The sequence below is a fragment of the Fusarium proliferatum genome (genome assembly GCF_900067095.1).
Source record: "Fusarium proliferatum ET1 genome assembly, contig: FPRO_scaffold011, whole genome shotgun sequence".
Classification (NCBI taxonomy): Eukaryota; Fungi; Ascomycota; class Sordariomycetes; order Hypocreales; family Nectriaceae; genus Fusarium; species Fusarium proliferatum.
Window position 1 is genome coordinate 404,993 of NW_022194800.1, and position 23,657 is coordinate 428,649.

The window sequence follows — 23,657 nt, forward strand, 5'->3', positions numbered from 1 at the left end:
TAACATAACATAATTAGGCAGTCTGTCGAGTCCAATATGAGGTTCTAGTTGATTTTTATGGTTACAATGAACCAAACATGTGCATGTGGTCGGGTTACATCTGTAGATAGAATTCTTACAACATTGTGGCAGCTGTGCTGTGCCTTGCAGATAAATGAAACGTTGATCTCACCGCACGCGCATATCGGGACCACCATTTCATCAACATAAAGGATTGTCATATCATGTTACTCATACTGATCTTGTATCAACATCAAACGTATCTCTATTTGTAAAATGCGCCAAAATCAAGCCAAAACATAGGAAACTCTTCCGATCACCAGCTCAGAGGCGAGAGTTCACCTTCTTCAGCTCTCCTCCATCGGAATCATTCTCACCCAGGATCTCACGAACAAGAGCCCTTCCAGCAGCACGTCCCGAGAAGATGCATCCTCCAACAAACGTTCCTTCAAGAGAATTATACCCATGTACACCTCCACCGCCAAAGCCTGCAACTTCACCAGCTGCGTATAGCCCAGGGAACGGTGTGCCGTCTGCACGCATGACATTGCTATCCAGATTCGTCTCAATACCGCCCAAGGTCTTGCGCGTAAGAATGTTCATCTGCACAGCGATCAAAGGTCCATGGGCCTTGTCAAGGAGTCTATGAGGTGGAGCAACTCGGCTTCGGCGATCGGCCCAGTATGTTCGTGCATTGTGGATAAGCATTGCTTGCGCGTCCTTCGAGAATGGGTTGTTGAACTGGCCGTCTCTTGTTTCGACCACCTCTTTGATAGCGTCGAAGTCTAGTAGTGGACCATTGCGTTTCTTGGCGAGTTCGTTCATACCGACTACTAAGTCTTCCAGGTTATCGCGGACAACAAAGTCCTTGCCGTGCTTTTGAAAGTTCTGGACAGGGACGGTGCCTTTCTTGCCAAAGATTCGAGTGAGAAGCAACCAAATGCTCTTATTAGTAACATCGGGATTCTGCTCTGAGCCAGAGAGGGCGAATTCACGGGCGATGATGCTCTGGTCGAGGATGAACCAGGTGTAGTCATATCCTGTGCTGCAGATATACTTCAACGTCGCAAGGGTATCGGAACCTGGGTAGAGGAATGGTGGCAGTCGCTTGCCAGTTGCGTCGAGCCAAAGAGATGAGGGGGCAGGGAGAACTCTGATACCGTGGTCTGGCCAGATAGGGTTCCAGTTCTGAAGACCTTCAGTGTAATGCCACATTCGGTCGCGGTTGATGACGTTTGCACCGGCATCTTCGGATATACCGATCATGCGTCCATCGACATGATGAGGAACGCCGATGACAAAGGTCTCTGGGATTTTGGGGCCTAATCTCTCGACAGGCCATGCAGCCTTGACGGCATCGACGTTTCCTCCAATGCCGCCTGAAGAAACGACAACTGCTGAGCCGTAAATTTCAAACTTGTCTTTTTCAACCCGGTTCGACTTGACGCCACGGGCAGCATCATCATCCTCCAGAATTGTGCCACGTACTCCAACAGCACGTCCATTGTCGTCGACGATCAACTCATCAACTCTGTGTCTGAACTTGAAGCTGACGATGCCGTTCTCTGCAGCTTTCTTGACAGGGTCTGCAAAGATCTTGACGACCTCTGGCCCTGTGCCCCAACTGACATGGAATCTTGGAACAGAATTTCCATGGCCATCTGCAGTGCCATCACCTCTCTCAGCCCATCCGACATTCATCAAGAAGCCGAGACCCCTGGCCCTGACATAATCCTCCAGCTCATCGGTGGCAAAGTCCACAAAGGCTTTGGCCCACTTACGCGGCCAGTAATCCTCCTTTTCACGATCAAATCTCGCTGAGCCCATCCAATCTCTGTACGCCAGCTCCTTGGAGTCTTTAATCCCCATTCTTCGCTGATATGAAGAGTTGACCATAAACAAGCCACCCAGCGACCAAAAAGCTTGTCCGCCGATGTTGTTTTCATTTTCTTGATCGACCAACAGAACAGGGACTTTGCGCTCTGAGAGTTCAAAAGCTGCGACGAGGCCAGCCAGGCCAGCGCCGACGATGATGACGGGTTGATTCTCTTGAGAAGCCATAATTAAATTGAGTGATTATGTTTTGGAAAAGAGAGAGAAGCGGCGCAGACTCGCAGTATATGAAGACGGAGGTTCGGGACGCGCGGGGTTGGATCACACCGAATAGAGTTGGTCTACCCTTGTCGATGCCTCGGCTCGATGGATATGCGCCAAGCCACAGTCGCAGATGCAAGGAATGCAAGACTTGTATATAGAGACGGCACTTCACACGGGATGCAATAATTGGATAATGGCCTGATTAGGCGGTTGTAGAGTTTACATGGTCTCATTCATCAATTACGCGTTTATACGACCTCAGGTATCTGGGTTCCGAAATTCAAACTCAACGCCGATCTCCAGAGCACTTCTAAATATCAACCGATCTCTTCGGGTCATAGACCAAGATCAGGCTTCTTGGCCTGCTCGATCTTCAGCTTCTTCTCTTCTTCCGAGAGCTTGTCCCACTCGGCGACGTTCTCGTCCCAGAGCCTCACGCACTCCACGTTCCAGTTGCAGTCCTCAACCTGACCGTATGCTGGATGACGGTAGCGAGGATGCTTGCTGGGCCAGTTGGAGGCATGGTAGTGATGCTTGACCAAAGCTCCACGAGAGTCGTGGTTACCAGAGTCTGAGTGGCCTTGTCCTGCACAAAAGGCCTCGACGTTGAGGACAAGAACCCGACCGACAACTCTAGACTCATCTAGGTTGTGGAATAGATCCCATGTGACCTTTCCGCCACGATGATTCTTGCGCATCTGTTCCAGCAAAGCTCCTGTAAAGGCAGAAGGACCAGTGCCGCTGATGACTTGGTCAAAGGTAAGCTCGATATCTCCGAGCGCAACCTTTTGTTTCTTTGCTTCAGCCTTGAGCCAGACCATGATATGCTCGATAAGGTGTAGCATGACTGGTTGGCGAGGCTTTGCAATGATAGTCCATTGACAGAAAGACTTTGATTTCTTGCCGAGGATAGGATGATCGCTGAACTCGGGCTGATCAATCTCAACACCAACAATCAAGTCAATGTCTCTCTCGTCGTATCGCTCGGGTATAAAACGGTGTACAGGCCTCAACGCTTCGACGTCAATGTCTGCATAGACACCTCCTTGAGCATACATGATCATGTATCTCAATAGATCAGCCTTGATAATATGCAAGTTGATGCTCTTGTAAAACCTGACAATATCCGGTCGATTTATCGCACTCCCCGCACCAAAGTGCTCTTCCACAAACGCAAGCTCATTGTCGTCTGTGAGAACTTCATATCGCATTCCAGGATTCTTATTGACCCACGTTCTTGAAGTGATCAAGTCACGGTCCTCAAAGTTTAATGGATCGACTTTCCACGTTTGCCAGATCTTTTGGGGAAACGTGCTAAAGCGTGATGGTGTTGATACAATCTCTTTTTCTTTTCGGAACACGCCGAGGGGGCTGGGTATAGAGTAGAAGATGTCGAAGTTGAGGATGATGAAGAGGACGATGACACATGCCATGTACAGTGGTATACATCTTTGCATCTGAGCTGGGACTTTGTTTCTGAACTTTGCTGTCGAGGCTGCCAGAGTTGGCGAGCCCAATGGAGTGCCCATCTTGGTATCGTAGCTGTCGGTCTTTGCAACGGTCCACTCAACAGTGGTAGGAGGGATACGAAGATTAGACGGGATGTTTCGACGAGGGCTACTCGCCATGACCGGGAGACGTATTCACAGGCAAGAAGCTTCTCTGCAGACAAAGCAGATGATACACCGAGCAGACGAGGAGAGAGAGAAAAAAAAAGAGTTATCTGCAGATGGAAAATGCAACATGCAGCTGAGCCCTAGAACCCTTAAGTGGAACTCGACGTAACCAAGCTTTTACCAAGAAAAGAACTACGGACCTTTTCACAAGACGAGAGAGCCGTTTTCTTATCAAATTACCGTCTTGCAGCTGCGGAAGAGGGCCGAAGAAGGATTGTGGAGAGAGAATCCATGGCTGACCCCATGTGATTGTTGTGCATCTCGGCAGGGGTCGAGTAGAGAACTTCCAGGAAAGGCAGCTCCTCCGTATGATGGGGGGGGGGGATCGTGGAGGTGGGCTTGGGAGCGGCCTGGGGTATTACGAGGCCGTGCTTCTGGGGGAGGGGGATATTATGGGGCCGAGATTTGGTGATGCATCAGAAGGTGAGGTTGCTGGTTGTGAAAAGTCGTCTTGATGTCAGTCCAGCTATAGTCTACCCGTAGTGAAACTCCCTAAGAAATAGGTCACACGTGTGTATAAACTGTAATTGGCAGTATATCAAGATCAACATACCACAGACATTGTGGCTTTAACGTGCCTTGCAGAAGTCTAACGTCAAGCCACCCATGGAATGGAATGGATAGAATCGTTAGGCATACAACTCCCGTCTTGGCTTGTGATCCGGGGAACGAGCCTCGGATATAGCCCCTGTCCCCAATCCCCGCACACGAACCATTCCCTAACCATACAAGCCTCCCGCCCTAACCCACGAATCCTCATCCATTGTTGGTTGAGCTAATTACTCACTGTGGCTGCCGAATTTCCGCTGGTTTGTCCTAAAGGCGCTTTTACGGAAGGATTCTGCAACGCTGGCGCCCCTCATGTAACATCACCGCGGTGCAACGTCATGAGAAGCCAAGATATGCCTCCATCGAGATGATGATTTTCTCATTCACGCCGTTGGTCTCCGCACACCAAAAGTCCCAATCCCTGCTTCGTGATAATTACCCCATCTTCGAGGGCCTTGTTTTTTTGTCTGTCATATTTTTACACATGCTTTCCTCGGCTTGTGATTCTTAGTTGGGGCTTTTCTCCGAGTCGCACATCGGGAGTTGCGGAGTACATCAGGTCCCTCGTCTTCAATCAATTGAGCAGACAACATCTTGAATTTGTCAAGATTTCAGCTACGAAGCCTCAATTGGTGTCCAAAATGTCGCCTCGAACAAGCGGTCTCCTCGACAGCGACGACTGGGATGAGGTCAAGACGGACTCAGGCTCAGACTGGACGCTTGCAAAGTCCTACTCATCCTGGAAACCAGCGGCTGCAGGCGGCAAATTAAAACACATCATCAACACCACCAGAGCTGCTATTCGCGCCAGAACACGGCCTCTAGAGAACCTCCGTCCAACAGCCTACCTAGATGGCCTCCGAGGTTTTGCAGCGCTTCTCGTGTACTTCCATCATCATGAACTTTGGGCACACGACATCGTTGGCCAGAACGCAATCCTCGAGAATGCTTTCGGCTATGGAGGAAAGCATTACTTTGCATCATTCCCCTTCATAAGGCATTTCTTCACAGGCGGCCATTACGCAGTATCGACATTCTTCATCATCTCAGGCTACGTCCTGTCGCTCAAGCCAATGGGACTAATTCAGTCTGGAGAGCATGCACAATTGGGCGATGTCATAGCATCTTCGCTCTTCAGGCGCTGGATTCGCCTTTACTTGCCTCTCATCATGTCCATGCTCGCCTACATCACACTACTACACATCTTTGGCGTCTGGGTACGAATCATGACACAGCAAAAGAGCTGGTACGACGAGCTTTGGGCTTTCTACTATGAGTTCAAGAACTTTAGTTTTGTCTTCAAAGAAGGTGGCGAGCCATGGTTGACCTACAACCGCCACTTGTGGTCTATCCCCATTGAATTCAAAGGATCTGTCGTCATCTTTACAGCACAGATGGCGTTCTCTCGATGTTCGAAGAATGCTCGCCTCTGGTGTGAGACGGGCTTGATATTCTACTTCATGTACATCGCAGATGGATCATTCTACTCCATGTTCACAGCTGGTATGCTGCTCTGCGATTTGGATCTTCTTGCCCGCAAGGGCGATCTGCCCCGCTGGATGGCACGTCTGGAACCTGCCAAGGAGTTCATCTTTTACCATCTCTTAATCTTCAGCTTGTTCCTTGGTGGAGTACCATCTGAGAACCGCAATGTTGAGCAACTTGCCAAGAACAGGGGCTTCTACTACCTTTCGTGGTTCAAACCTCAAGCAGTGTTTGACTACAAATGGTTCTACCTCTTCTACGCAGCTGTCTTCTTGGTTGCGTCTATCCCTCGCATCTTCTGGTTGAAGAGCTTCTTCGAGACGAGATTTTGTCAGTGGCTTGGGCGTATCTCGTTCGCTCTATATCTTGTCCATGGTCCAGTGCTATGGACTATTGGCGAGAGACTCTACGTAGCAGTGGGGTGGCAGAACGAGGAGATCATGAAGAACATTCCTCATTGGGCGAACAAGCTAGCCCTGCCAATGTCTGGACCCTTGGGGTTGGAGATCTCATTTCTCCTCCCTCAGCTGATTCTCGTGCCCTTGACGTTCGGGCTAGCTGACGTCGTGACACGGTTTATCGACACGCCTAGCGTCAAGTTTGCAGCGTGGTTCTATAAGAAGGCGTTGGGGGATCCAACTAGCAAGCAGGCCAAAGCGTAGCATAGATCTTGATGCAGAATAAATCAAGCTTAATTCTTTTCAGTAACATCACATGTGTCATTGCCATGCTAGTCTCAGCTCTCCCACCATTAGAACTTAGATCTGAGGATATCTACCGTACCCCCAGACCCTCGATATCAGATCAATTTGGGGCATAATGTCGCATGCTCTTTTTTTTTTTTGCTTGTGATCCTCGGCTCACCGCCAAGTGATGGAGGGTCACCTGCATGAGATTGCCGTTGAAGAAGGCAGCGGCTTCGTATTACCAAGCCATGTCAGGAACCCCAACCTCTTCTCATTACGCTAATCCCCGCTCCCGCGACTAAGATCTGCACACCTCCACGATCAGAAAAGAACATCCCCTGTTCAGGAACATGCGCCGTTGACTAGTGCAATATCACCCCGCAAAAGTACCTCAGCAGCCTCGGCATGCATATGAAAAATGTGTCGACGTCGAATTGCGGCGGCATTGGATGTCACAATCTGCCAGGTTTCCCCGTCTAGCCCGTCAACTTATCTTCAGCTGGGTAGGGTCCTTGAAATGTCATTGGCCTTCTAGTGAGAAGCCAATTGCCGTGGCTGCATGATTATCACCATCTCGAGACTCCGCATCTCCCGCGTGAATAATCTCTCAGCTCCTCTTCGGCGTAAAGGGTCATCTTACGATTGACCCCTGGCCACGGAGCATGGCTCGAATAAGGATTAGTTAAATGACGTACGGCACAGTCACAATCAAAGCTGCATTCTGATCGTTCAAGGGCTTCACTGGACCCCGCCTGCGTCAAACTCCATCCTCCAACACACTCGCTTCTTTACGACGTGCATTGGATGCTTCAAGATGCTCGTCCGAGATTCCCGAAAGCTGGTGCTGTTCGTGATACCAGTATTTCTTCTTGTTGTCTTTGCTCTGAAGCTCTATCTCGATCCATCATCTTTCCCTGCACATGTTCAAGGATGGGTTCCATCGCAGCTGAAGAAGTCACCTGGGGATGAGCAAGAACTCTTGGCTGATGAAGAACCATCCACAACAAAAGCATCACCTGTTCAATCATCACCCGCTGCCAAGACAGATACGCCAGAAGACAAACCTTTCGGCGAGGGTATCATTCCTCAAGATGTCAGCGAAACGCACATTGAAGTCTTCTCATTATCTACCAAAGACAAGAAGTTCTTCGAGATTGACTTCAGAGACTTCACTGCCCTCAACCCCAACCTCATCCCCCATCCTACACTGGAAAACACATGGATTGTCGTAGCTCAATGGCTGCAAGAAGGCGGTAATTCACTCTGGTTTGCTGAGCTCGTTTGCAATGCTGCATTCCAAGACGGTGTCCTCCGATGTCTTCACTCACCCACAACTCTGCCTGTCACTGCGACTGTTGGAGGAGACAAATGTCAAGGCGACATGGCGTATTTCCATATGAACATGGGTCCGCACGATGCTCGCGTGTTTTATGGCCCTGATAGACCTTACACCACATATGGCTCAAACTCCATACACACTTGCTTTGGCCAGTTCGTTCAGGACTTTCGTACACTAACAGGCTGGTCGGGTGATATGGAGAATCTGAGTGTATTCAGAGTCGGCACTGAGCTTCAGAGACCACTGCCTTGGAACATGGTTGAGAAGAACTGGTTCCTTTTCTGGGATTCCAACGGCAATATGTATACGCACTACGATATCAAGCCTAAGAGGGTGTTTGCCCAAATGAACCCAGATGGCTCAGCTGGTCCTGATCTTGCACCAGCCGCAGCAGGCGATGAGCAATGCCTGGCCAAATACCTCCCCAAACTCCAAACCGACCTAGAGTCCATCCACCAGACCACCAATTCTCTCAAAGTCACTATGTGTCGTAGAGACGAACCTTCTTGTGTCCCTGATGACAGTAACACTTTCATCATGGTGATATACCAGCATAAATCCTACTTCAACTATCACAGCGTGTATGAGCCATATGTTATGCTATTCAAGCAGCAGGCTCCTTTTGAGATCCATGCCATGTCAAGAAAGCCTATTTGGATTCATGGCCGAAAGAAGTATCCCGAGAAGGAGACTTCAGATATGTTTTATGTGACATCTATGAGCTGGAAGAGTCGCGAGCAGAAGTATCATGGATTCATTGGAGACGAGATGTTCCTGGGCTTCGGAGTTGAGGATGTTAGAACGGGTGGAATTGATATAAGGGCAGAGGATATACTGAAAGACATGGGCTTATGTTTCGAGGGATAGATATATCTCACTGTATGACTCTATTTAGAGTAGTGGCGAGACGGCTGAATAATGTTAATGAATTTTAATGGCCTTGGATCCCATGGGCTGCTGACGATCAACCAGACCTTTCACTTTCTGTTAGATAATGATTCAACAACCATGATTACGATTACCTAGAGTTTTCTATCTTAGTAGTCTCGATAATGGCTCTACGCAAGCTGACTATCTCAACTGCGGATAAGCTCCAAGAACGGCCTGCCCTCCCGTATGAATAAAGAGAACATTCTTGTCTTTCAGTCCGCCGCTCTTGACTGTATGAAGCAGCCCGTTGAAAGCCTTACCCGTATAGACAGGATCAGTCAGAATACCTTCCGCCCTTGCTAGCTCCTTCATCCCATCAGCGGTACTTTCATTGACCTGTCCGTATCCTTCCCCGATATAAGAAGCATCAATTTCAAAATCGTCTTCCGTGATCTCATCCGGGGACACGCCAATCTTTGACGCTGCGTTCTTTGCTATGCTCAATACCTTTTCAACGACATCCTCTTTCTTCGGATGCAATACCGAAAATCCAATGACATGTTTCTTGGACCCTGTAATACCATGCTTTTGCGCCAACTTGAGGCCTGCGAGTATACCTCCGAGCGTGGAACAAGAACCCGCCACAAGAGCGATGACGTCAAATGTAACGCCGAGCTTTGCCTCTTGTTCAAGCAGTTCAAATGCCCAGCGAGCATAGCCCAAGCCTCCCAGAGGATGCGTGCTCGCACCAGCTGGGATCGAATAAGGCTTTTGCCCACGATCTTTGAGAATTTGGTTCACAGTCTCTTCGCTGGTGTCTGGGGTGAAGGTCTCAGCGCCTAGAATTGAGTTTGCTTGGATATTGCCGAGATACTTGTACTCAGCGTGTTCGGATGCAACACGATTGGCTGGATAAAGAGCAACCTTTTTAAATCAGTCAATGGTATTTTGTGACTTATTAACTAACGCACCTTGAGACCAAGTCGAGCCGCAGCAGCAGAGGTTTGACACATGTGGTTTGACTGCAGTCCGCCCGTAGTCACAAGGGTATCGGCACCCTGCGCGAGGGCATCCGCTAAGACATATTCGAGCTTGCGTACTTTATTTCCGGCAAAAGCAAGGCCCGAATTACGATCCTCACGGGCTATCCATAAGTTTGCACCCCCATCTATAGATGAGCTGAGGCCAGATAATCGCTCAATGTCTGAGGGTCGATCGAAAATTAACTGTACCCGAGGAATCTCGGCGAATGGTGATGGGAGCTTAACCATGATGGCGTTATATTACGTGGAGCGAGATTAAAGAATATTAATTGATGTCTGTTAGAGGCTGCTTGTTGTTTGGTAGCGTACGAGGACAAAGAGAAATGACAGAATTAAATACAGAGAAGTCCAAAGGGCGTGAATCTGACATTGGGTGCATTATTAAGCAACATCGGCTGGGCTTATGTCAATCCACGCAATACTACAGATAAGTGACCTTCGTTACTACATCACGCATACAAAGCAGAATTTATGAGGGAAATGTTAAAAGGCTTTCAGATATGAGTTCACTGTGATTGACTGACTACAAAAGAACTCGCTCATGTAGAATGTTGCACATTCTGATTGTCTTACCATACGTTACAACCATTATCATAAAGCTTATGTCAATGTGCCAGTGAGTATTTCAGCCAAGACCTAGAAGGTGTTGCATGTGATATCATACAACAATTTGTCGAAGTCTTGATTAACAGAGATACTTGAAACATTTCCGCCATTCGGTCGTGATCTTGCCGGAATGTTGGTGGACAACAACTGGGATGGACAATGGGGTCTCGTAACCTATACCCATACTCATTTATGTGACTTCAAGAGACAAAGAGTCACAGGAATTAATAAGAAATGGGAATTACCCACGTTTCATCCGACTTTTTGACCCAAGAGGCAGAAATAGCCACGAAGTCGAGATAATATGAATAAGCATAAACGAACACAGCTCTTGGCGAATCTCCATCACCGCTGTCATTTACCGCTTTAGGCAATTCTCAGCGCACCCCGATGGATCTCTGGCCGAGGGAACAGTGGCTGACCAATGACGTTGACGGCGAAGGCGCTAATGCATTGGAGCCTTGGCTCACTATTACAGTTTAGACTCGTTATAAGCGTAAATATTCCCGCCAGCCAATCTCGAATCGTTTTCTGCCACTATGACTCTTAACGCGACAGCAAATCGGGCATTTAAGACTTAGAACCGGAATATTAAGACTTAAAATCGGTAGATCTACAGTTTGATCGGGGTGATGGAACCTTCGGGGCCCGTGGAGGCCAAGACAGAGCCCCATTTTCTGTTATGAAATCTGCTACGACTGGACGGTTGACGAAGCAGCCAGAATGACAACGGCAAAAGTTGCTTCGGTCGGTCTAGTCGTGAGGGCTGCACCGTTTCTTGGCTTCCCCACAAGGTGCATTTGGTGAAAGTTGCCATGCGGGCCTTCAAGTACATAAGGCCGGGCTGCTTGGCCAAGGACTCGAGAAGGAATTCCTCCCTACGCTTCTCTCTTCTCAAGTTATCACTCTCCTTTGGTAGCGGCGACAATGTCTCCCAAGTCAGCTCCTCTAGATATGGAGCATCATGTTTCTGGTCAATCCAACAAGCCACTTTCGCGCCCAGCACATGCTTTGCCAGCTGATGTAGTCATCCAAGAGCTCAACACGACCCCGGCTATTGGATTGAGTGCTTCTGAGGCATCGCAACGACTTGTCGAGTATGGTCCCAATGATCTTGGAGAGGAAGAGGGCGTGAAGCCCATCAAGATCTTCATTGAACAGATCTGCAATTGCATGACCTTGGTAGTACCAATCTTCCGCTATTACCGACTCTCAATAACTAACACATATAGGTTCTGATTCTAGCCCTCGCCGCAAGTTTCGGTATACAAGCCTGGATCGAAGGTGGTGCTCTAGCTCTAATTATCCTCCTCAATATTGTCATAGGTTTCTTCCAAGACCTGCAAGCCGCTCGAACCGTCCATTCCCTCAAGTCTCTCAGTCTCCCAACAGCCAACGTCTTCCGTGATGGGAAGACGATTACGATCCAAACAAGCGAAATCGTACAGGGCGACATCATCGATCTCAAAATGGGCGACTCTGTACCAGCTGATATTCGTCTCTTTGAAGTCTCCAACTTTGAGTCAAACGAGGCACTGCTCACTGGAGAGTCTCTGCCTGTACGAAAGAATCCTATGATGCAGTTCGATGACGACACAGGACCCGGCGATCGCCTCAACGTCTGCTATAGCTCTACCATAGTTACCAAGGGTCGTGGCAGAGGCGTTGTATTTGCTACTGGGGCATATACTGAGATAGGCGCTATTGCAGCTGCTTTGAAAGACACTGGACGGAAGAGGCGGGAGGTCAAACGTGATGAGAACGGTAAAGCATCGTTTCTATCACACGTTGCCAAATGGCTGCTCACGACCTACGATGTCATTGGCGAGTTTCTGGGCGTTAACGTTGGAACTCCCTTGCAGAGGAAGCTATCGCAGCTATTCCTCTACGTCTTTGGCTTCGCGATTGTCTGTGCCATCATTGTCCTCGCAGCCAACAAATTCGACCCACGCAAAGATGTTATCATCTACGCTGTTGCTACAGCTGTGGGAACACTGCCTGTCTCTTTGATCTTGGTCTTGACCATTACTATGGCAGCGGGAACGAAGCAGATGGTGAGCCGCAAGGTTGTTGTGAGGAACATGCAGAGTTTGGAAGCACTTGGGGGAGTCACCAGTGAGTATTGTGTGTTTTCATGACGTCTGTGACTATAAGGACTAACAAAAGGATAGACATCTGCTCTGACAAGACGGGCACTCTAACCCAAGGCAAGATGGTGGTCAGAATGGCTTGGCTTCCAGGACACGGTACTTACTCTGTGGAATCTACGAACGAACCATATAACCCCCAAGTCGGCGACATCGACTTTACTCCTGTACAGCCTACAGAATTATCGGCACGAGGCGAAAAAGAAAAGTCGCATAGCATCAATCCTCACGATGAACCTGCTGCCAACGAAGCACTGAAGCATTACCTCGACATCGCTTCCCTCGCCAATCTCGCAGTCGTGGAGAAAGGACACAAGGGCGATGGCCCGGAAGAGTGGCTTGTACAAGGCGATCCTACAGAGATTGCCATTCAAGTCTTCGTTACTCGCTTCAACTGGAACCGCATGTCTTTATCTTCCGGTCAAAGTCCACGATGGAAGCAACTTGCCGAGTTCCCTTTCGACTCGGAGGTTAAGAAGATGTCGGTCGTGTTCCAAGATACTGTTTCAGAAGAGACACATATCTTCACCAAGGGCGCAGTCGAGCGGGTACTCAGCAGCTGCGTGTCCATGGAGGAATCGGGTAGGATTGAGCCCCTCGATGAACCGGCAAAGACAACCATCCTGGCCAACATGGAGGCCTTTGCAAGTCTTGGTCTTCGAGTTCTTGCCCTCGCTAGTCGATCTCCCATCACTGGCCTCCCTGAAGATCTCTCATCAGCCATTGACAGGTCCGAGTTTGAGAAGGACCTGGTATTCCGCGGCCTCGTCGGCATCTATGATCCTCCACGCCCGGAGACACGCGGTAGTGTTCAGATGTGCCAAAAAGCTGGTATCAGCGTGCACATGCTGACCGGCGACCATCCCGAGACCGCACGAGCCATCGCCGCTGAAGTCGCTATCATCCCATCCTCAGAACGAATGCGAATGGTCAGGAGGGATGTTGCCGACACGATGGTAATGGCAGCTCATGACTTTGATCACCTTTCAGATGCGGACCTTGACGCCATGCCAGAGTTACCGCTTGTTGTAGCGCGTTGCTCTCCGACGACAAAGGTTCGCATGATTGAGGCTTTGCATCGTCGTGGACGCTACGTTGCCATGACTGGTGATGGAGTCAATGACAGTCCTAGCTTGAAGCACGCTGACGTCGGTATTGCGATGGGTCTCAACGGCTCAGATGTTGCAAAAGAGTCTTCTGATATCATCTTGACCGATGATAACTTTGCCTCTATCCTTAATGCCATTGAAGAGGGCCGCCGGATTTTCGACAACATCCAGAAGTTCATCCTTCATGTCCTTGCTGCCAACGTCGCTTTCGTCACCTGTCTTCTGGTAGGTTTGTCCTTCAAAGATGGCAGCGGTGTATCTATTTTTGTCTTGACACCTGTTGAGATTATTTGGATGTTGCTTGTTGCTGGAGCATTTACCGAGACTGGCCTTGGGTTTGAGCAGGCGAGTCCTGATATCCTTCGTCGACCACCTCACAGTGTAAGTCAAGATTTTACCTTATTTTGACGTGCCTGTCACTAACGTATTTAATAGCTTAAGTATGGTGTTTTCACCCCAGAGTTCTTAGTTGACCTCGTGGCCTATGGTATCCTCATGCTCATCAGCATCCTTGGTTCTTCAGTCATCGTTCTCTACGGTTTCAACAACCAAGGCTTAGGACATGACTGCAACAGCAGGTACTCTGCCTCCTGCGACACAGTCTTTACCGCCAGATCAACAGCTTTCACCACCATGACATGGGACTTCCTACTCTTTGCTTGGCAGCTCGTTGACTTCCGCCGCTCATTCTTTGCCGAGATCTTCGAAAAGGGCGGGAGTTTCAAGGCCTGGACTAAGCGCCTCTGGAAGAATCCCTTCCTCTTTTGGTCTGTCACTTTGAGTACTGTTCTCATTCCACCAACACTCTACATCCCTGTCATCAACCATGTTGTCTTTATGCATAATCCCATAACTTGGGAATGGGCGGTTATCTTCATTGCAGTTGGCGTTTTCTTTGCTGGAGCGGAGGGCTATAAATGGGCTAAGCGAGTTTATTTCCGACGTACGGTGGCGAAAGAGTTTCGCAAGGATATCACTGATGTTGAGTCTTATGCTTTTGGTAGATATATGGATGGTTCAGAGGACGGCAGTGAGTCGAATTGCGATGTTGGCAAGAAGTGTTAGGCATGTATACATAGAAGCATTTATAGAAAAGCGAGATCGTTTATTCTTTCACAATATACTGTCCACCGAGGAAAGAAGTGTCCTCGAGACATGCTTTGAGACCCTTCATCTCCTCCTCGAGCTCATCTTGAGAGCATCCTTGCTCAGCTGTCTCTAGATCAGCTATCATCACGCCGTGACCATCGCGTATCAGGAAATTAAACTTATTAGTATCACCCATCTTGATACCGAGTTCATGTAGCTTCCTCAGAGCCTTTTCACATCCCTCAATGTCGCTTGGCTCTGCCGGTCTTGCGCCTTCAACGAACTCCGTGACAAATCCGATGACACGTCCATTTTTACCTTCTGTGACATGACCAAGAAATTTGGGCACGACCCCGATGTTCTGAAGCCATTCATAAGCTGTAATTTCAGCCTCGACGTAATGAACCTCCCAGGGCCAAACAGCAAATTTTACCAGCACAGGTTTACCAGCGTTGACATCGGGGTGCGTCGAAACGTGAACTCTCTGTCTCAATCGTTGTTGCCGAGTAAAATCGAGTTCGTCAAACCTCCGTGGATGCCAACAGTTCTGCACTCCAGGAAATTGCACGATCTCGGTCTTGACAAATGAAGGTTCCCCTGTAGCGGGGTTTCGAGCAACATGGCCATTATTCCAGTCTCCGGAAGGGAATTGGGGGAAGAGATTCCCAAGGATAATAGGCTCGAAAGCACGGTCGTGATGATCGCAGAGAAATGTACCCGGCGCCGTTTTCACGTATTTCGCGAGGCTTCCATCGACGAGAAAACGATAATCGCTCTCTATAATGTCATCTCCATCGAGGAGACATGCAAGCATCCTCACATTGGCATTTTTCTGTAAGTTCGTCATTTTTGAAACCAGTGTAAAGGCTGGCGGTGAGGGAGTGGATGGCGTTGGGTTGACGGTTGGTTGCGGTTCTGAGCAACGTATGGTGCATCACTTAGGTTGGGCCAATCAACTAGCGCGCCGATTGCTGTTGGTCTTTGCGTGGTCAGTACTGACGGGACTTGAGGGATGTCCAGGCCCAAGATAGAACTATTCATGTTTTACAAACACAGTTTCTATCTCATAATCATAACTCATGATTGAGGATCACATGATGGGAAGACGGGGCAAACAGAGTCGGTCTGGTGATAGACTCTCATAACGAATTTATAACTCATTTTCAAGTTGCAATGTGATTTCACGTATCTGCATATCTCCTGTATTTCAAATAGCTTGAAATTGATAGCTCTAGATAGGCGGGCCATGAGATATGATACTTATCTTTAGACTTTCGATAGTTCCCTTTATCTCGTGTCGAACTCTCTTCAAGCAAGTGAATTTATCTCTTCTGGCAGGTGTTTAAGTCAAAGCCTCCCTCAGCTGACGACGATGGCATGCGGAGGCACGCAGCTCTAGCTGGTCCAGGCATAGACTGGCCCAGACCCTCCCTGTGGCTATGCCTGGCATTGCTCCGCTTAAGCCGAGATGATGGCCTGAATCTCAAGGCACCAACCCGTGAACCTCGATTCTTTTGACATTCCCCAGCCTGGGCTTCGGAATTAACAAAATCAACCAAACATCTTACAAACCAGGTGCCAGGATCCCAGGATCAACAAAATTATATCCATTTCTACCAGCAACGAGACTCTACCCACGACGTGCCATTGCTTTTGTCTCGCTCATCTACTTTTCTCGCTAATCGCCCCTTGTTTTGCTTCTGGTTATCTTAATAAGCAACGAGGCAAGACTACACCTTGAGGCCTCAATCTCTCTCATCTCATCCTTATCTTATCCGATGTCAACTTCGCCCCCCGACAGCGACAGCATCTCATCAACCACTGTCCAAGTAGCCAAGAAAGCCTGTCACAGCTGTCGCCGTGCGAGACTCCGCTGCGATAGGTCTATCCCGCACTGCTCGAAATGCGTTTCCAGGGGGGTTGAATGCCTGGGCTATGGCCGCCTATTTCTATGGACTGGCTCAGTAGCCACGCGCGGGAAATTGGCCGGACAGAGTTCCAGTGCCTCCGTGTGTCGGTTACCCAAGCAAGGTGAATCGGACATGACTATTGATGTGCCATCCGATGTTCAATCTTCCGATATGCAAATGGGATCCTTCGATACTCAAGGCTTTGAGCCAGGTGCATGGGGTTTAGTGTCGCCCCAAGAAAATCAACTCTTTGTTCCGAACAAAACTAAGCCATGGTCCCCTCCTTCGCCCCCTTCACCAACATCATCAAACTCTCCGTGGACATTGGTCGATCCATTATTTCAGGACATGACGCATTCCCAGAGATGGTACTTGAATTATTGTATGACTTCTCAAGACCTTGGTCTTTCATGATGCTAATCCTCAACTCAGATTCAACTCGAGTTAGCCTGGATCTCGTTGGTGATGACCAAACCAACGGTAACAGAAATCCATATCTAAATCTTCTGCAACTCACAAACGAGCATTCGTTTTTGCAACAAATTATCATTGCAGTATCTGCATCTCATATGTGCAATTTATCGAGATCATGGCTAGGCCCTAACTCATATGAAAGAGAAGAGGCACCAAAGAAATTGCTTATGGATGCTCTCGTTGCCAAACAAAAAGGACTGCAAATGATGCCTGATGCCTTGCGGAATATTGACACCATTGGAGCCGATGTGATTCTTGCTACTGTTTTGTTTCTCATCAACTCAGAGCTCATCGAGTCTGGTTGGCAAAGTTGGCGGCCTCATCTCGAAGGCGCGAAGAAGCTTTTGAATATGATAGAACCATATACTGGCTCTGACACAACTTTGAGAGACTATATTGTTGCGGACTGTTATGTGTAAGTGGAGATACTTCTAATTCATGACTGACTCGATGCTAACTGACTCATGTAGCTATTGCACATTGAGCTTGTCTTTCAACCCATCACAACCAGGCACCCAGGCAGCATCATTTGCACCAAGTCAAGTCAAAGAAACATTATCGCGAACCAATAACTCTTTCTTCTGTTGTCCGCCTGAAGTTCTGGATATCCTCCGTGAGACGGCACAACTTTTGCATGCCGAAGCTCAAGGGAACGTCTCCAGCAATGAAGCGCTTATCGAATTCACCAACCTACTGGACCGCGTACAACGTCTCGACGTCCTCAAATGGGCAAAGGAGAGAATGCCAGATGCAAGCAAAGTTGCCCTGTGGAGTAGTGCCCGAACCGGCTCTGCGCACAGATTGGCAACCTGTCTCTACATCATCCAGGCAGCTCCCGCACTACGAGCCAGGATGCCCGACCAAGTTCCCAAAACACTCATCCAGGATCTTTACGAGACGCTCCTACCACAGCCCGACGAAGACCCAAACTTCAAAGCCACGGGCTGGCCCACCTTTATTTATGGAACAACGGCAACGACTCCGGAGAGCCGGGCGTGGGTTATGGATCGATTGAAGGCGGTAGCGCAAATCAACCCGTGGGGATTCCTATACTCTGCGATTGATACGTTGCAGATTTTGTGGAAGCATGAGAATGGCAATGATGGATGTATGAATTGGCTGCAGAAACTCAAGGATTTGAACGTGGACTTTTTGATGGTTTAGGCCTGGCGCTGAGATGGGATCATGGGAAAACAGGACATATTTGATACCACGACAATGATGTATAGCAACTATTTATGAGAGCGATGCAGAAATGCTTGACACGACTTTTCCGCAACGTACTCGGTTTCATGAATGAAAAATTTGACAGAAACCTTGAATCATGTCGCTGACTTGGTGAGCTGTTAGGCTCCAGTAATCCTGGCCCTTGACCTGGCTTCTAGGAGGCATGGGCCATGCGGTTTTTTTCCTTTCATGGCCGAGAAAGGGGGAAGCATGTGTTTGCATCACGATCGCGATACTGAACCGAGCTGGCGACCTCGATACGCCCAAGTCAGGTTTAATGGAGTTGAGCTAATGGTAAATCCCATTTGATCGTGACCGTCGAGGGCTGTATAGTACTACTACCCCGTGGCTTCAGACGGAAGTCGGCCGGTGACTAATCAATCGGCCAAGCCTGTTTGTCACTGGCTGCTGGAGTGGACATTTTTCTCGAACAGACAGGTACAGCAACGTCAGCTTCAACTTGTCTAACAGTGTTATCGCGTATGTCGCATCGCTTCAATTTTACTCAGAATACTACTCTTCAAACCGACAGTGATCGCCGAACCTCATCGGGGAAGACCGTCGACACAAACGATGGCAACTTACCCCAGGGATTATCCGTCCAATGCCAACGCAAAACATGCACGCGACCTTATCTCTCCATCACGGAAGTGGTGTGCCGTCTTCCACACCATGACATCAACAGCTTAAACCCTTTCAATTCTACCCAGCCAACGTACCACAAATTGTCAGACGCACTGCCCTTTGTGGAATCGCTCCGGTCTCCCCATTGCGGCCCGACATGGGAATGAACCTTCTGGTGGGGGACTGGTCCGAAAGATATGGATCCTGGGGCATAATATAAAAAATTTCCTCCCCTCCTCTTCTGTCTGCGGTCGCTGCTCTGTCTCTAACCTGCTAGGAAATCACTATCGCATACAGACAATGTCTTGCTGACTCTCGATCGATATCCTGCATACCCATACCTATCCTCCTTAACGCGTGTGAATGCGGCTCCGAGGAGCCGTTTGCCCCAAGACGATTTAACAAGACCCCACTACCAAGTACTACTGCAAATCGACGCGGATGGCCGTTCCGTCTGCTCACGATCTCGATGAAGTCCTTCCGGGCACAAGACGTCTCTTCGCCGACGAGCACGCCAGCGTCGCTTCCGGCGATGCCAGTATCGAAAAGCATGGCGATGTCATCCTCGTTCCCCCTCCGACAAAGTCTCCCAATGATCCATTGAACTGGAGTCTTGCGCGCAAGACCTGGCATTCGTTTCTCGTGTGCTACATTGTCGCTTTGACCGCCGCCACCTCCAATGTCGCTGGTGCTGCGAGCACAGGTGTCAATGAGCAATACGGGATTAGTTACGATGTTTTCAATACGGGCGCTGGTGTGCTCTTTGTCGCGATCGGATACTGGACGCTTCTCAGCTCGCCTGCGACGCATCTTTACGGACGACGAATTCTATATTTGGTAGGCACGGTATGGGGTCTTATTGGTAACATTTGGTTCGGCCATTTGAAGACCACTGGCGACACGATTTGGTCTCAGCTCTTTGTCGGGGCTTCCGAATCTGTCGCCGAGGCGGTTGTCCAATTGTCTCTACTAGACATTTGGTTCGAGCACCAGAATGGTACTTCGCTGGGTATGTATACCCTTGCCACTACGGTCGGAACCTATGTTGGCCCTTTGATCGGAGGCCATTTGGCAGAGAATGTCGGCTGGCGCTGGATTGGCCACATGGGCGCAATTGCCTCTGGCTTTACCCTCGTCCTCTTTTACTTCGGTCTTGAGGAGACAGCCTTTGAGCGCAATCGCTACCTCAATCTCCACCAGACTGAGGAGCGCGACGCCAACCGCGGTAATGTTGAGGGTATTCCCGCGGCTACTGGCGACCATGTCGTCACCAAGGATGCCGAGGAGAAGAACATGTCGCCTCCAGTTGACGAAGAAGCTGCGATCTCTCGAACCGCATCTGCAGTGCGACGAGAGGAGGTCGAGCGCAACAGACTCGAGGCTGCGTTCGCGCGCAAGAAGTCTTACTGGCAGCGCATTGCTCTCATCACTCCAGCGTCCAACCTGCGCGGTTTGGGATTGACGCAGTATGTCCACCGCCTGTGGCACACGATGCGCATCTTTTCTTTTCCCGCAGTTTGGTTCGCTGGTCTTCAGTGGGGAATGCAGAACATTGCATTGTCCTTCTACCTCACCGTCGAGGAGGATTACTGGGTGAACGATCCGTACAACTACAGCGACTCTGCTGTCGCCAATATGAACATTCCTTGTCTGATTGGAAGTGTCATCGGCTGTTTCTACGGCGGATACTGCAGCGACAAGTTCATCCTATGGAAGGCTAAGCGCAACAACGGCATCATGGAGGCCGAGTTCCGTCTCTACCTCATGGCCCTCTGCGTGATCATCTTCCCATTGGGTATGTGGCTGTTCGGTATCGGCTCAGCGCATGGTTGGGACTGGCCTGTTCCCTACGTCGCGCTGGGCTTTATCGGGTTCGGCTACGGTTGCGCTGGTGATCTGAGTATCACGTACCTAGCCGACAGCTATCCCGACATGGTTCTCGAGGGCATGGTTGGTGTTGCTGTCATCAACAACACCCTCGCCACTATCTTCACATTCGTGTGCAGCTACTGGATTGACACTGGTCTACAGAACACCTTCATCGAGCTTGGTATTCTTAGCTTCGTCATCATCATGTCGTCGCTGCCCATGGCTATTTGGGGCAAGGCGTCGCGTCGCTGGACTTTGGAGCGGTATGCCAACTTCTTGCGCATTCGCGATGGTATGGACGGTTGAAAGGAGGATAGGTATCATGCCTTTTCCTTGGGTAGACCGAGTGGTCTGAATCGACAGATTGTATTGATGATCAGAGTTATGGCTTGCTAATAGTTCAAGCTTACTCTCGTGTAACAGATTTGAGTCTAGGGTGCTTCGCTGAAGTGAAGCGTCATTACTTGTATTCTCCAGATATTGGGTTATGTATATTTCATGAGTATTGACCCCATTAATTAACATTTTTCTCTATGAATCGTTGTCCTGTTGCTCAACGACTCCGTACCACCAATCCACCTGTTGGTTGCAGACCCTATGCCATCCATTGCTTGCGAATATCTGCCGCAGAAGCAACACCTCATCAAGCACCCCCTGACACTGACTCAACCCTATCCTATGGTCCCTCTCTTCCGTGAAGCCTTACCCGTTCAGTGTATCAGCCCCTCAGACGAGACCCTTAATCCAGCTAAATTCCCAAATCGGAACTCGTGGACCAAGACTTTAAATAGTCTCCTCCTTATTTTCCACTTCTATTCCCGAAACTATCACGAGGCCCGACAAACATTAGAAAAGCCCGTTTGGCCTTCCCTTTCATGGATCTCAGCTTGGACTTAGTGCGATCTAGATCACCTGCTTAACAGCCCATGCCCCTTTGACGGTTGGGTCTGTGGCGTTTAGGATATCTGACTAGGAGCTGCCAACGGTGCGCTAGCTGTAGAAAACGTGGGAAATCGATGAATGATGGCGATAACCTCGTGGTGCTAAGCGTTCTTTTTATTAAAACCGTTGAGCTTTCTTATCGGTGTGGTAGGGCTTTCAGGGGTAGGGTATGTTTGGAGCGGAGTTGGGATGCAGCTGTGCCGAAGAGGTTGTTATATAAAGGGCACCATAACATCGCATCTCCTCATCATTCTCAGTACATTCTTCACTCAACCCTGCTAAAAAAAAATACTGAATCAAGCTTCCTAACTTTCTCTGCCAAAAACACTACAATACCTTCACCATGAAGTTCACTCTCATCGCCGCTCTCATCGCCCCTGTCCTGGCCGTCAACGTTCCCAGGGAACTCCAAGAGCGCTCTGGCTGTGGTGATAATTGTGCCCGAGCCGTTGTCCCTGGCTTCCGTGGCCCTGCCGTCGTTGCTTCATACAAGGCCGAGTGTGAAGCCTATCTTCAAGTTACTACTACTCCTGATGCAAGGTAAGCTATAGGTACTGAATCCTCATTAGGGTCTCGAACTAATGATATCAAGCACTGTTTATGTCACCAAGTCTATTCCTACCTATGCCAGTGCTTGCTCTGGAGAGCCTCGCTATCTTACGGCTTGCTCTTGTGCTAGTGCCTCTGTTGTTACCGTTGCGGCGCCTACTCCCACCGTTACCAAGGTTGTCTATGTTTAACCTATTTCCAGCCTACCGGATTTCTTAGACCCCCAACACGGGATGTATTGCAGAGATAGGGCGGCATTGAGTTCGACATGATCAGGGTATCACTTGGATCCAAGGCGTCAGGGAGCTCGACGATTGGTAACATGTAGACACGAGATAGTTTATCAAGTTCTTGAATATAAGCTTTCGCAAATCTCTATTGAAGACTCGTGACCTCATATCTGGAAGATACATGTTCATAGTCAAGGCTGAGTCTCACCTCTGTTCCCCACTGGAGCCCAAAATTTGGTGATATACTATTTATGAAGTTCCACATAGTCTGGCCGCTATCTAAACTATCTGGGTACCTAACTATATGGTCCGGAAGTTGCTGGCTTAGTCAGTGTAGCGGTCAAGCTTAAGCAAAAAGCTAAATTGACTAGTGAGGGGGAATATATTTCACGATACACGAGAATGCTTCTGGGTTCTTCCACATTATAACAGCTGCGAACACAGGTGAAGGGAGAATCAATAAACGATAAATTTGAAAATGCCTTCAGATCTTCAGCTCTCGAAAGAAGATGCCGTGGCTTGGCTGGTTGAAGTAGGTGTATCTTTTGTATCTTTTGCACACAGAACCCTGTTGATATTGACACATTTCGCTTCACAGAACAACACTCAAAGTGCCAAAATGGATGTAGACGTATGGCTTGATAAGTTCTATACAGCAGATGCCACAATCCAATACGCGAACAGCCCGGCGCGCTCCGTTATTGATGCTAGACAAGTAGACTACACAAACCAGAATCTGTTTCCTTTGACATACTGATGGTATATCCAGATGTTCAAAGCTATATGGGCCAAGTTCGATGGATTAAAACATGATATTGTCCATGTTGGTAAGTTATTACACATCACTAGTTCTCCAACAACATTCTCACAAAACTAGATTATGTGAGCCCCTGCATCTATCATCGTTGTGATGTTCGGTATCTTGTCAAGGGAGACGATCCCAAAACGCAAGAAATCAAGGTTCCAGCGTTCGCTACGATGTTGATGAAGAGGGACGATGATGGAAGCTTAAAGTCGTATAAGATGGAGGTTTTCATAGATCCCTCGCCTGTATTTGCACGCATTTCCGAGAAAGGTCTATGAAACTTGAAAACTTTAGTATTCCTAGCAATAGTCGACTCGTTAGAATTGAATGA

At 48.8% G+C, this 23,657-nt stretch overlaps 11 protein-coding genes across 11 annotated transcripts; 7 read left to right on the top strand and 4 right to left on the bottom strand.

The window, feature by feature from the left end:
* Positions 1-324: 324 nt before the first annotated feature.
* Positions 325-2,061, bottom strand: FPRO_08317 (putative 3-ketosteroid-delta-1-dehydrogenase; the record flags this gene model as incomplete). The annotated part of the gene is made up of 1 exon (XM_031221972.1): positions 325-2,061. One exon carries the CDS (start codon positions 2,059-2,061, stop codon positions 325-327), a length of 1,737 nt encoding a protein of 578 aa, XP_031087477.1.
* Positions 2,062-2,432: 371 nt separating this feature from the next.
* Positions 2,433-3,725, bottom strand: FPRO_08318 (uncharacterized protein; the record flags this gene model as incomplete). Its single annotated transcript, XM_031221973.1, has 1 exon — positions 2,433-3,725. The coding sequence occupies one exon, from the start codon at positions 3,723-3,725 to the stop codon at positions 2,433-2,435; it is 1,293 nt and encodes a 430-aa protein (XP_031087478.1).
* A 1,238-nt stretch (positions 3,726-4,963) lies between these two features.
* On the top strand, positions 4,964-6,469 carry FPRO_08319 (uncharacterized protein; the record flags this gene model as incomplete). The annotated part of the gene is made up of 1 exon (XM_031221974.1): positions 4,964-6,469. One exon carries the CDS (start codon positions 4,964-4,966, stop codon positions 6,467-6,469), a length of 1,506 nt encoding a protein of 501 aa, XP_031087479.1.
* Positions 6,470-7,307: 838 nt separating this feature from the next.
* Positions 7,308-8,699, top strand: FPRO_08320 (uncharacterized protein; the record flags this gene model as incomplete). Its single annotated transcript, XM_031221975.1, has 1 exon — positions 7,308-8,699. The coding sequence occupies one exon, from the start codon at positions 7,308-7,310 to the stop codon at positions 8,697-8,699; it is 1,392 nt and encodes a 463-aa protein (XP_031087480.1).
* A 204-nt stretch (positions 8,700-8,903) lies between these two features.
* FPRO_08321 (putative ACC deaminase) lies at positions 8,904-9,973 on the bottom strand (the record flags this gene model as incomplete). Its single annotated transcript, XM_031221976.1, has 2 exons — positions 8,904-9,626; positions 9,674-9,973. 2 exons carry the CDS (start codon positions 9,971-9,973, stop codon positions 8,904-8,906), a joined length of 1,023 nt encoding a protein of 340 aa, XP_031087481.1.
* Positions 9,974-11,278: 1,305 nt separating this feature from the next.
* FPRO_08322 (putative Na+-transporting ATPase ENA-1 (sodium P-type ATPase ENA-1)) lies at positions 11,279-14,672 on the top strand (the record flags this gene model as incomplete). Its single annotated transcript, XM_031221977.1, has 4 exons — positions 11,279-11,533; positions 11,584-12,466; positions 12,523-13,988; positions 14,043-14,672. 4 exons carry the CDS (start codon positions 11,279-11,281, stop codon positions 14,670-14,672), a joined length of 3,234 nt encoding a protein of 1,077 aa, XP_031087482.1.
* Positions 14,673-14,712: 40 nt separating this feature from the next.
* Positions 14,713-15,543, bottom strand: FPRO_08323 (uncharacterized protein; the record flags this gene model as incomplete). Its single annotated transcript, XM_031221978.1, has 1 exon — positions 14,713-15,543. One exon carries the CDS (start codon positions 15,541-15,543, stop codon positions 14,713-14,715), a length of 831 nt encoding a protein of 276 aa, XP_031087483.1.
* Positions 15,544-16,474: 931 nt separating this feature from the next.
* Positions 16,475-18,244, top strand: FPRO_08324 (uncharacterized protein; the record flags this gene model as incomplete). The annotated part of the gene is made up of 3 exons (XM_031221979.1): positions 16,475-16,988; positions 17,039-17,495; positions 17,551-18,244. 3 exons carry the CDS (start codon positions 16,475-16,477, stop codon positions 18,242-18,244), a joined length of 1,665 nt encoding a protein of 554 aa, XP_031087484.1.
* A 1,128-nt stretch (positions 18,245-19,372) lies between these two features.
* FPRO_08325 (putative HOL1-Putative substrate-H+ antiporter-unknown biological function) lies at positions 19,373-21,106 on the top strand (the record flags this gene model as incomplete). The annotated part of the gene is made up of 1 exon (XM_031221980.1): positions 19,373-21,106. One exon carries the CDS (start codon positions 19,373-19,375, stop codon positions 21,104-21,106), a length of 1,734 nt encoding a protein of 577 aa, XP_031087485.1.
* A 979-nt stretch (positions 21,107-22,085) lies between these two features.
* Positions 22,086-22,482, top strand: FPRO_08326 (uncharacterized protein; the record flags this gene model as incomplete). Its single annotated transcript, XM_031221982.1, has 2 exons — positions 22,086-22,282; positions 22,335-22,482. The coding sequence occupies 2 exons, from the start codon at positions 22,086-22,088 to the stop codon at positions 22,480-22,482; spliced, it is 345 nt and encodes a 114-aa protein (XP_031087486.1).
* A 658-nt stretch (positions 22,483-23,140) lies between these two features.
* Positions 23,141-23,604, top strand: FPRO_08327 (uncharacterized protein; the record flags this gene model as incomplete). Its single annotated transcript, XM_031221983.1, has 3 exons — positions 23,141-23,236; positions 23,291-23,348; positions 23,399-23,604. 3 exons carry the CDS (start codon positions 23,141-23,143, stop codon positions 23,602-23,604), a joined length of 360 nt encoding a protein of 119 aa, XP_031087487.1.
* Between the last annotated feature and the right edge of the window lie 53 nt (positions 23,605-23,657).